The sequence below is a fragment of the Sorex fumeus genome, unplaced genomic scaffold, assembly GCF_029834395.1.
Source record: "Sorex fumeus unplaced genomic scaffold, SorFum_2.1 ptg000051l, whole genome shotgun sequence".
NCBI classification, from domain to species: Eukaryota; Metazoa; Chordata; class Mammalia; order Eulipotyphla; family Soricidae; genus Sorex; species Sorex fumeus.
Genome location: NW_026606108.1, coordinates 38,806,010 through 38,818,724, shown reverse-complemented (window position 1 = coordinate 38,818,724; position 12,715 = coordinate 38,806,010). Strand labels below are relative to the sequence as shown.

At 41.0% G+C, this 12,715-nt stretch overlaps 1 protein-coding gene across 1 annotated transcript in view; it reads right to left on the bottom strand.

Annotated features, from left to right (window-relative positions):
* Positions 1-1,127: 1,127 nt before the first annotated feature.
* Positions 1,128-12,715, bottom strand: part of UBE2D2 (ubiquitin conjugating enzyme E2 D2) — a 52,463-nt gene continuing 40,875 nt past the window's right edge. The window contains exons 6-7 of the mRNA XM_056124584.1: positions 6,653-6,746; positions 1,128-2,789 (exon numbers count right to left, since the gene is read on the bottom strand). Coding sequence (XP_055980559.1) covers positions 2,744-2,789; positions 6,653-6,746 — 140 coding nt within the window. The 3' untranslated portion in view covers positions 1,128-2,743. The remainder of the gene's footprint in view (positions 2,790-6,652; positions 6,747-12,715) is intronic.

Below are 12,715 nucleotides of genomic sequence, written 5' to 3'. Positions count from 1 at the left end.
ACAAGAGACAATTTATAGGCATTCCAACTGTAATTTAGAAATAATTCAATTCTCCTCACAATCTACCAAGGGCTTAAAATAGCTTATTGAGGAAAAGAAGAATGACTCAAAAAGTGGAATATTGTAGCAATTCAAAGTATAAAGGAATGCCTCTATTTCTAGGTCAGCACAGAGAACATATGTCCCTCTGCCATATTCGTCTCTACAGACCTCTTGGCTGCCCCCTGCTTCATCAGCTCTATATCCAAGTCTATACTACCCAAAGTATTAAAGCTAGCGGGACAATGCTATCTTTGACCACTGGCAAACAACAGAGCATTCAGATATCAGAAAGTATAGTTTTACCAAGAAGCAAAAGCAAAACTGAAGAGATCCATACACTTGACATTTTCCTGTAACCACTGTCTCACAAAGATAATCAAAGTTACTGCAAACTAGCTTCCACATGTGATCAAGTCTGTGCCAGAAAAGTAATGCAATACCAACTAAGAACTATCCTGAGTGACACACTTTTTTTTATAAGCAGGAAGGTGGCTCTCACTAAGCCTTCACTCTGGCCAAAGCCCAAGTATGCACACTGGAATGAATAAGATCCACACTCAAATGAGCAACACGGAACTGCATTTAAGAGCCTAATGTTTGCGACTACCTAAACTCTTCATTTGGTACCCGAGCAAACAAAGATAGTGGTTTTTATTTCTACTTACAAGTACCTAAGAACTCTAGTGAAAATATTTACATTATGACCTACTAAGTGGAAATGGCTATACTGGCTATTCTCTAAGAGGACAATTATAGAACAGGCTTTCAGGATATGTGCAACTGACCCATAGCCAACAGTATAGTTAGTTAATAGAGTTAATGGCAAGTAAAAAGTCGATGAATTCCCACCTACCCACATATACAAAGAATACAGGTGATTTCTGATCACAACACAGGTGATTCTGACTTCAACTTTCCTTTTCCCACACTGTAAACAGTCAAACTTTCTTAGCCAAGTCAAAGATGCTTGAAATGTTAATCAGCAGCCAGCAACTACAATGAATCACTTTAAGAGATTACAGGTCACATCACACTTTTGTTATGAGATGAAGGAGTGTTAATATTGAGAGATAAGACAAGTTAAACAAGTTTAAAACCAAAAGCAGTGGACATTTATTCCTCAATTTTTGTGCAAGAGTGTAAAGATGCATTCAAAAGAACCTGATGGCTAGAGAGCATCTGCTATGGCCTTCAGGCTGGCCTGGTTTACAATTAGATTAGGAGGAGGGAAAAAAGGGGTAACTTGCCTAGTTCACATGAACGGTTTCTGGCAAACACAGTTGTTTACATGTTATACACTACATTTTACTAGAGTCAAGGGAAGAGTTCAAAAAGCCACATACAGTACAATTTAAAATTGGATGAACATCCTGCAAATGTTAGTGCAAAGTAATTATGTAGACTCTCCAATACAAGATTGTGCTCATGTTTCCCGGGTTTGGTCAATGCTGTTTTTGTACAATCACAATCACAGAAGCTTAACTTACCAAATAGCAATGCCTTTGTGTTTTATGTCCTATGTACCAAGGGAATGTCACAAGGTTTTGGTGAAATGCAGCTCAGTTTCATTAATAGAGCAAATTTCTTATTTAGGTTAACAGTCATGTTCCTTGAATACTGCACATATAAGTTTCATAGAAATGTTTTTAAGCTTATCATGTTCAGTAAAATTACTCTCAAAATACTCATATTTGCTATGTAAACTGGAATTGTTTCATGATTTTGAAATGAAACCAGTAGAAATAAAAACATTTCGGGTGGGGAACATCTACCACTAATCTTTGCTAATCAAAGTTTAAAAAATCAAAAAGCCTATTCACACAAAATTATATGTAATGACTGTAGTAATCAGTTTATTACACAGATTAATCATTCTTGAACGTACAAGCTCCAGAGGAGCAATTGGGTGTTTAAATATACACAAGTATTTCCATCAAATGAATTTTTACCCTTACATCCAGATAGACCTAAGCAGTTAAAAACATAAGAAAAATAAGAGCTATTAGCTATGTATTAAATGAGAAACCACATACAAACCAAAGAATATGGAAAAGAGAAAAAGGGGCTGAAAGGATGAAAGTAGAAGGGCAGGGAGATGTAAAATAGTTGGGAACCAAGTCCATCACACTTTATGTACTAATAGCTCCAATCCATTTAAATGTGGACCAGTTAAACTTAGACCTTAAAATACAGGATGCGGGTGAAGTTTTATCTGTTTGGTCATACTTTTACCTAAGACAGGTCCTTCGAATAAAATGAATACAGAAACAGCTTCGTGTTCTTCACCTTGCTTTTCTTAACTGTTTAAACATTCCACTTAAACACACTCTCCTATAGGTCAGTGGAGCTTTTCTTCCCCATTTGAGCACACACCATCCCCACCACCCCTCACCTTGCCATTTTCCAAGCTTAAATCATTAAGGAACGCTTTTAATCTCACACCTAGGTTAGGTTTGGAGAACTGGCTTGTCACACACACACATTTCTCTGCTAGGAGGCAATGTTGGTACAGAAGTACAGTATTTCTAGTTTGTTGTTCCGAGTATGTACAACACGCAGCACTGCTGTATCAGGTAAACATGTGCACGGGGGAAGATGAGGCGTGGGCTCATAGAAAGCAGTCAAATGGAAATCAAAAGGACTTTCTCTTTCAGAGTTCCCCTATCTTTTATTTGTAGAGGTTATCCAATAATTTCTTTAATTACATCGCATACTTCTGAGTCCATTCCCGAGCTATTCTGTTGTACCTGTACACACAAAGAGAAGCTTGGCTTAACAGGTGAGAAGTCAGTAAACAACAGATTTCATTCATTATCCTATCTTGTAAGTTGGGTGGAAAAACTCAAGTACATTCAAGTTCTTTTACTCTTAATTTCTAATAAATATTCATTCAGTGGTAGTGGGAAAAAGTCTCAAGATATAAAACCAATATGAATCTTGTAAATGCTACTAGCAGAGACTTCTGATTAAATTTTGCTAGTCACTGGCATATACTATAGTATGCTTTTTCAACCAGTTGTAAAAGTGATCTTCAGTCCTTAATTCACTTATCTGGAATTCTTTTTCTGTTTTTGCGCCAAACTGAGCTGTGCTCCAGGCTTACTCCTGGGGGGACTCAGGGGACAAAATGTGGGGTCAGAGATTGAATTCGTTTGGGTGTGTACAAGGCAAGTACCCTAACCACTGTACAATCTGACTTTGGAATTCTTTGAAGTATGTAATTATGTATTTCATGACTCTTAAAATTATATACTAGTAGTTATTAAGTTGACATAATAGATTCCTATGTCTCTATCAAAAAAAAAAATCTGGTTTTGTAGAAGTTAACAATTCAGTTGCTATAATAAATGGGTCCATTCTTCAGTCTGTTTAAAATAAGCAAGGAAAAATTGTGCATCTAAAAGAAAATCTGAAAGTTCTGCTGAGGGGCCAGAGCGATAGCAAAGTGGAGAGGGCATTTGCCTTGCACACAGCCAACCAGGGTTCGATCCCCGGCATTCCATATGGTACCCTGAGCAGCGCCAGGAGTCATTTCTGAATGAAGAGCCAGGGAGTAACCCCTGAGCATTGCCAGGTGTGACCCAAAAAGCAAAAAAAAAAAAAAAAAAAAAAAAGTTCTGCTGAACATTATACCATAAAAACTTGGGAAAATGTCTAAAGTAGGCATTCATGCCCATATTAACAATATTTTTTTTGGGGGGAATAGGCCCATACCCAACAGTGCTGAGCTTATTCCTGGCTTCGCACTCAGGGACTAAGTGCACAGGAGATCATATGGGGTGCTGAAGATCAAACCAGGATCTGCTACCTGCAAGGCAAGCACTTTACCCACTGTACGATCTCTCCAGTCCCCCATATTCCACATATTAAACAATATTATCTTTCCAGCCCACATAGCTCACATATTAAAACAAAATTTTAACTTAAAAAACAAAACAAAATAACCAGAAAGGGGGAAAAAATCTCTTAGGGGCTGGAAGATGGTACCACAGTTGGGTAGAAAGGCTAGCATGTATCTGACCAGGCTTTGATTTCTGGCACCACATGGTCCCCCCTCGCCAAACATTGCTGAGAGCAGCCCTTGAAGTCCCTGAATACCACCAGGGTGGCTCAGATATCCCCAGCAACACAGGGACTAATCAGTATCACAATCACAGGCCCATGTACTGAATCAACTTGGTTGGCTGAGAAATGCTAATATGGCACTGTACTCTCTGAGCACCAACTGGAAAGCCCCTTTACAAATAACAGAGAATTTTAGAAATGAAATAAGTTCACAAATACAAAAGCATGTTCTAATTTTCCCAAAGACAGTCAGAAATCTAGTTATTACTTTAGCCAGATTTAAAAACAATCAAAATTAAATTGAGCAAACTACTTTTAAAATTCCCTCATTCTGGGGATTAAGCAATAGCACAGCGGGTAGGGCGTTTGTCTTGCATGCGGCCGACCTGGGTTCTATTCCCAGTATCCCATATGGCCCTCCGAGCACCTCCAAAAGTAATTCCTGAGTGCATGAGCCAGGAGTAACCCGTGTGCATCACCAGGTGTGACCCCCCCCCCCCCACAAAAAAAGCTACAATCGCCTCATTCCTGGTATAATGTCATTTTATTTTTCTAGGCCTCTCAAGCAATGCTCAGAGGATAGGGGCCACTCTTGGTGATCCTCAGCCAACTGGGCTGGCATTTCAGTGTCAGAGCCCAATGACAAGGCACTGCTTAGATCCTGTGGGGCCACTTCCAATGGTGGTGACTGTCCCCTGAGAGAAACCTCGCAATGTCTGGAGGCCATGTTTAACTGGGGAGTGAACCTTGATTGGATGCATAACCTGTGCCCAAACCCCAGTACTAGCTCCCTGACTCCTATAATCCCATCTAAACAGGTCATATTTATATTATTTATATTCTAAATTCAACACAATTCAAATTAATTCCTTAATCACACACACATTTGGGGGGAGGAAGGGCGCTATACCCAGTTGTGCTTAGAATTACCCCTGGCGGGAGACTTAGGGGACCATATGTGGTACTGGGGATTGAACCTAGGTTGACTAGTGTTACAAGGTAAGCACCCTCACCTGTTATACTATGGCTCTAGCTCAGTCCTTTATATTTTAACTTAAAAATTACTGACTTGGGTCAGAGTCATAGTACAGAGGGTTGGGAGCCTGCCTCACATGTTCAACTAGGTTCAACTCCTGGCACCACATGTGGTCTCCCTGGCCCTGCCAGAAGTGATCCCTGAGTGCAGAGCCAAAGGTAAGCTTTGAGCACCGACAAGTATGGCCAAAAACAACAAAAAGTTATGTACTCTCTTGGGCCAGAGGGGTTGTGCAACAGATTAGAGTATGTTTTGTGTGTAGGGGTTGGATCAGGTTTGATCCTGGGTACCATATGGTCCTTTGAGCACTGCGGATATAATGCAAAAACATATAAACAAACAAAAACCAAAAACACACTCCTACTCTCTCCCATTTTCTCCTACAATCTACTGAATGACATACGGAGATTAGAATACTTTCAATTACTATCACTTCTGATATATATATCTATATATAAATATATATAGATATATATATATACACTTTTTTTCTTTTTGGGTTACACCAGGCGATGCTCAGCGACACTCAGGAATTACTCCTGGCGTTGCTTGGGGGACCACATGGGATGCTGGAAATCGAGCACGGGTCAGCCGCGTGCAAGGCAAACACCCTACTTGTTGTGCTATTGCTTCAGCCCCACTTCTGATATACTGATTGTTCTTCAATAACTCATAGTTTAGAGCAGATGATATAATAAAAGGGTTAAAGTATGTGGCTGACCTAGTCTGCTGCCTGGCACCACTACTATCTGTGATTCCCACCCTCACCCCTTATTTTGAAAGCAGAGCCAGAACTAAGAGCTGATCGCTACTGGGTGTAATCCCAAAACCAATGCAACAAAAATTTTATAGCTTAATTCTAAAATTCTAGGGTTGGAGCTCATGCTTTGCAGGCATGCAGGAGGCCTGGGTCCAATTCCTGGCACAGCATATGGTTCTCTGAGCAGCACCAGGAATGACCACTAGGTAGAGTCAGGAGTGGATCCTGAACACTGCTGGAATACTGTCTCAGTGTCCAATATACCCTTAAACCCTACACCAAAAACCAAATCTATTTCCACATTAATTCTTAGATATCTGCTATTGGACTCTATACTAGAAGGGCTTTTCTAGACAGTAGAAATCATGAAATTATTAAAGACAAGATCAGCATCACCTTGTGAAGATGATACTCAATGCAAATATTCTTATCTCCACAGGAATATGTTAGGTGGAAGTCAGAGAGATAGCAGAGCGGGCAGGGGATTTGCCTTGCATGCAGGGAACCCAGGTTTGATCCATGGTATCCCATATGGTCCTGAGTCCCACCAGGAGTGATCTCTGAGCACAGATTCAGGAGTAACCACTGAGTAGAGCTAGGTGTGTCCCCAATAGCCCCCTACCCCCACCAAAAGAAATTTATTAGGACTTAGTTTACAATATCCGATCCATACTCAGTCCTTAGGTAAGATTTGAGGGACAAACATCTCCACTTCACCAGTTACTTTTCAGTCTGTAGGTCATACTTACTTTTCTCTATCTGTTTTGTAGATCCGAGCAATCTCAGGCACTAAAGGATCATCTGGATTGGGATCACACAACAGAGAACAGATGGACAAGAGTACTAGAATGAAAAACAACAAAAGAACCAATAAAGCTATCAATTAATAGAAGGTAACAGCAGAGCTGAAAAGCATAATATACCAATACATGAGAAAATTCTAATTTATTAATATTGTACTACCTAGCAGTTTTATAAAAGCTACCTCATTTTATAGCAATAGTAATCAAAGATCTAAGATTTCTCTATGTTTGAACACTTAAATTGGCCAAGGTTGGTGAGATTTACTTGCCCGATGTCCATAGCTAGTGAGTAATTATAATGGATAGAATTAAGGTCTTCTAAATTCTAGTTATTAATTTTTAGAAGTCCATGTTCAGGCATAAATGGCTTTCAAAATTCCAGGAACAACCATACTACTGGATGACAACCAGGAAATCTAATAGCCACTGCATTCCCAATGCAGGTACTATTTTCAGATGCAACAGATTTGTTCCATTTAGTCGAAAACAACTAAGAACATATTGGTCAGTAAGTTGTATCACACAGGGCTGACCAAGCTTAACGATAACACAAAATAATTCTATTAAAGTCTCAAATTATTTTCAGTGATGAGTTACAATCTTATATAAGCTATCTTCTTACTGACATCTGGAACACACCAAACATGTCTAAATAGTACAACGTCCCCTGTTTACATCTGTTAACTTATTTCCTTATTGAACACAAAGAGGTCAAAGATAAGAATTATTAAGTCCAGTGGCTTCTGATATACTAAGTTCCAATCTTCTGATGTTAACAGAACTATTTCATTTTATTCTAATGTTCCGTAGCAAGAGACAATGACTCTTAGCCAACTTTATTCCCAAAACATCAAATTCAGCAGGAAAAGAATTCATTCATTTTCCTAGCAAATCTATTCTATAGAGATCAAGGGCCTTTGAGAGATTTTTGTTTTTGTTTAAAAAAAATTACATGCCCTTTATCATTCAGATTAACAAAAAAGCTATTTCCTTGCCTTAAGAGTATATGGAAAATAAAAAAGCATCAGGAAAGATGTTTTCTGACTCTTCATTCCTGTTGCCCACAATTCTGGCAGATGGCATTCCCAAAACATCTTCTCTTCCCATTGTCAGGTGAATCACCTGATGCCCTCTTCAAGCACAGAACATTCTAACAGCAATTAGGAAAGAGTTCATGTATTTCCTGGAAATGACAACAGGGAGTTACAGATATTTGAATGTGCATAAAAGTATTGACTATAGAAAAAAGAAACTTTTTCTAGCCTATCAAATTGGTAAGAGTACAACTGATTCATCACCTAAATTAGTATCTGGCACAAATTTCCTTTACTTAAGTCTTTTAATTATTCTGTAAAAAAAAAAGTAGTGTTTCTGGGGCTGGAGAAAGAATTAAGATACCTGCCTTGAACCCCAGTTCGGTCCCCTGATATGGTTCCCTGAGCACTCTGGGCATGGCAAAAAACCACCACCATCCCCTGTCCCTTGCCCAAAATGAAAAGGGAGAAGTACTAGTGTTTCTGATTTTCTTCCCCCAAAAGAAAGATGTAGTGGTGCTTATTGAATCTCAACTCGCTACTTAGTTCTAGTCTTAGAAAATTTTGATTTATAACGCACTGCACTTAATTTTTTTTCTTTTTTTTTGGGGGGGGGAGAAAGTTTTTTCTTTGGAGAACCCGGCAGGCTACCAAAAGTATTCTGCCCGCACAGCAGAGTCTGGCAAACTTCCCATGTCATACTCAATATGCCAAATACCAGTAACAATGATGGGTCTCATTCTCCTAACCCTGAAAGAGCACTGAATATGGCTCTTTTAAAATTTCAGGGCTAGGAAGAAGAAGACGTTACTGGTGCCTACTCGAGGCAATTGATGAACAACAGGATCCTGATTGGGGGGGTAGGGGGAGAGCAGGGCCACATCTAGCAGTGCTTAGGGTATATTCCTGGCTGTGTGCTCAGAGATCACTTCCGGCAGGATCCAAGGAACTATATGTGGTACCAGGAATTGAACCCAGGTTCACATATTTCCACATAAAAGCCAAACACCCTACTTGGTGTACTATCTCTCTACTCTCTACCCCAACTCCTACACTTCAAAAACCTGAAGATTTTTTTTTTCTTTTGAAACAAATGAATTTTTACCTCTACATACACCCTTCATCAGTAAATACAGGCTTTTATTGGTGTCTTTATTTTTGGGCCACACCCGGCGATGCACAGGGTTACTCCTGGCTCATGCACTTAGGAATTACTCCTGGTGGTGCTCAGGGGACCATATGGGATGCTGGGAATTGAACCCGGGTCGGCCGCGTGCAAGACAAATGCCCTATTTGCTATGCTATATTGCTCCAGTCTCTCATTGGTGTCTTAAACTCAATTCTGAACAAATACAATCAAGTGACATACTTATTGCTCCCTTTTAATTTACTGTGAGGGGTTGGGGCCAACACACCTGAGGTGCTCAGAGGCTGTTCCTTGCTCTGTGCTCAAGAGTGACCCTTGATAGTGCTCCAGGAACCATATTTGGTGCTGGGGATCAAACCAGAATCCACAGCATACAAGTGCCTATAGTATCTTTCCGGCAACCCCTGCCTCCCAAACAGGTTTCTGGGTTGCATCCAGCTGTGTAAAATATTAACTTTAATATTTTAATTTTAATAACTAATTCAACCTGTAGGAATTATTCCTGGCAGTGTTCAGGGGACTACATGGGATGCCAGGGATCAAATCCCGGTTAGTTGACGTATATGCACACTATACTATTTCTGGTCCAGCACAGTACTTGCTGGGCTTAGGGACCACTGCTGGTGTGGTTTAGAGAAGCTTATGTGGTGTCGGAAATTGAGTCCAGGTTGGCTGTATAGTGTAAGGCTTACCTTAACCCCTATACTATCTTTTGGCCCCTATTCAGAGTATTTCACACATAATTTACTACCCAAAAGCCCAAACTAACTTTATTTTCTTTTTCTGGCCACACCCAGTTGTGCTCACAGCAGACTCCTGATGGGGCTCAGGGGACCATATCGATTCTGGGGATCGAACTAGGGTCTATCTCCTTGGCCCTCAATTTTTTTTTTCTTTTTTGCCTTTTTGGGTCATACCCAGTAATGCTCAGAGGTCACTCCTGGCTCTGCACTCAGGAATTACTCCTGGCGGTGCTTGGGGGACCATATGGGATGCCAGGGATCAAACCCGGGTTGGCCTCTTACAAGACAAATGCCCTACCCACTGTGCTATCGCTCTGGCCCCGGCCCTCAATTTCTTTTTCCCCCTCACATTATTTCCCACTATGCACAACATTTTAACGATTAATACTCTTTTATTTTGGCTACCTTAAGAGAGAGTCATAGCACAGCGGTAGGGCGTTTGCCTTGCATGCAGCTAACATGGCCGACCCAAGTTCGATTCCTCTGCCCCTCTCGAGAGCCCGGCAAGCTACCGAGAGTATCTCGCCTGCACGGCATAGCCGTAACGTATTTGATATGCCAGACACAGTAACAACAAAGTCTCCAATGGAGACGTTACTGGGCCCGCTCGAGCAAATCGATGATCAACGGGAGGGCCTTTAAGTTAAGTTTTTACTCTTTTATTTTTTTCTTTTTGGGTCATACCCAGCGCTGCTCAGGGGTTACCCCTGGCATTGCACTCAGGAAATCACTCCTGGAGGTGCTCAGGGGACCATATGGGATGCTGGGAATTGAACACTGGGTAGACCGTGTTTGCAAGGCAAACACCCTACCCGCTATGCTATCACTCCAGCCCCTAATACCTATTTGTTTATTGATTGATTTTTGGTCACACTTGGCGATGCACAGGGGTTACTCCTGGCTCATGCACTCAGGAATTCCTCCCAGCGGTGCTTGGGGGACCATATGGGATGCTGGGAATTGAACCCAGGTTGGCCGCGTGCAAGGCAAACGCCCTACCCGCTGTGCTATCGCTCCAGTCCCCATAATACTCTTTCAAATGATTTTGAAAGCACATATATTCCCCTCTATTGTTGGGCGTATAAATAATTTCTAGTTTTCAGAAAAAATAATACCATCACAAAGTTTTTTCAACATTTGGGGTGTTATCACAAGTGAATAAAAATAAAAGCACAGGTCAAAGCATATTAGTGTTGACTATTATATTTTCATAGTGGCAGGCAAGACAATACATCTATCAGTAGTAAAAACACTCATTTAGAGGCCGGAGAGATAATACAGTGGGTAGGGCACTTGCCTTACAACAGGTGACCTGAGTTTCAATTTCCAATACCACGATAGTCTCCTGAGCTCCACCAGAAGTGATTCCTGAGCACAGAGCAAGAAGTATAACCCTGAGCACTGCCAGGTGTGGCCCCCAAACCAATAAACAGTTTTAAAAATAGAGGTACTCGGGCCAGAGTGGTAGTATGGCAGGTAGGACGCTTGCCTTGCATGCACCCTACATGATAACTCAAGCACTGCCAGAAGTAATTCCTGAGCACAGACTCAGGAGTAACCCCTGAGCATTGCCGGGTGTGGCTAGAAACAAACAAAAAAAGTAAATAAATAAAAAGGGGCACTCATTTGTCTTTTTTTTAGGGGGGGGGCACTCATTTAAATTTATCTCACCAGCTTAGTTTCTTTAAAAAAAAAAACACTGGAAGTCATACTCAATGGTGCTCAGGAACTACTCCTGGATCCATGCTTTCAGAATAAGCAGCAATAAGCATTGAACCCAGGACTCCCTCCTAGCATGCAAAAAGTATGTGCTCCAGCTTGCTATTCATTTTATTAATCTGTCTTTTTTATTTCTAGCCTATTTTTTGTATTTGTCTTCTGATGACCTTTAATCAATTGGTGATTTCATTTGGAGCAGAGGGGTTAGACAATTTCAAATTAACAATTAAAATAAGGGGCTGGAGAGAGAGTATGGCCAGTAAGGCACTTGCCTTGCACACAGCTGACCCAGGTTCAATCACTGCATCCCATATGGTCCCCTGAGCACCACCAGGAGTAACTCCTGAGCATCAATGGGTGTGACACAAACACAACACCTCCCTCCACACACCCCCCCCCAAACCCTGAAAACAAAAACCACCCATGTAAAATCACATTTGTTTACTACCCACGAACTTAACTGATACTAAAACATTTCTGGAGGTTGGGAGATGTAGCTAAGAGTTGAGGGGGAAAAGGTCTTATTTAGAACTATTGTATCTATCAAAAAGATAGTAAATAATTTATTCTTTGCATATTTGCAGACTACTGAAACTATACTAACAAAGATTAAGTGTTCAGATAAAAATTCAAATTTTTATCAAGCTGAAGAAATAGCTTAAGGGAAATAGCTTATTTATACAAGCTTAAGCAGAAGGCTGGGGTTCAATCCCTTACACTGCACTGTCCCCCAAACACCACCAGGAGAAACACATGAGCAAAGCTCAGTGCCCTTACACCACACACAAAACCCACAAAAGGAGGGGGGAAAAAAAAAGATGACTTACATAGTAGAAGTCATCTTAAGACAATTGACCTGGGGGCCAGAGGAACAGTGCAGCTGGAAGATGCTTGCCTTGCATGTGATCTACCTGGGTTTGATCCCTGGCACCACAACTGATCCCCTGAGCACCACTAGGAGGAGCACAGAGCCATGAGTAAGCCCTGACCACCCCTGAGTGTGGTTAAGATCTCAAAATATTTTTAAAATTTTAAAAAGAGGGGAGATGGGGCTGGAGTGATAGAATAGTGGGTAGGGCGTTTGCCTTGTATGCCACCGACCTGGGTTTGATTCCCAGCATCCCATATGGTCCCCCGAGCACCGCCAGGAGTAATTCCTTAGTGCATGAGCGAGGAGTTAACCTCTGTGACCCCAAAAGGCAAAAAAAAAAAAAAGAGGGGAGAAGAATCTATTCCTGAAAGAAACTTAAAGATAAAATACTCAAAGGGACCAGGGATTAAGCTCAGGATACAGCAAACACTACATAAGAGGCTCTGAGTTTCGTCCTCAGCAACAACCCCCTGCTCCCTACAAATGCTGACTACA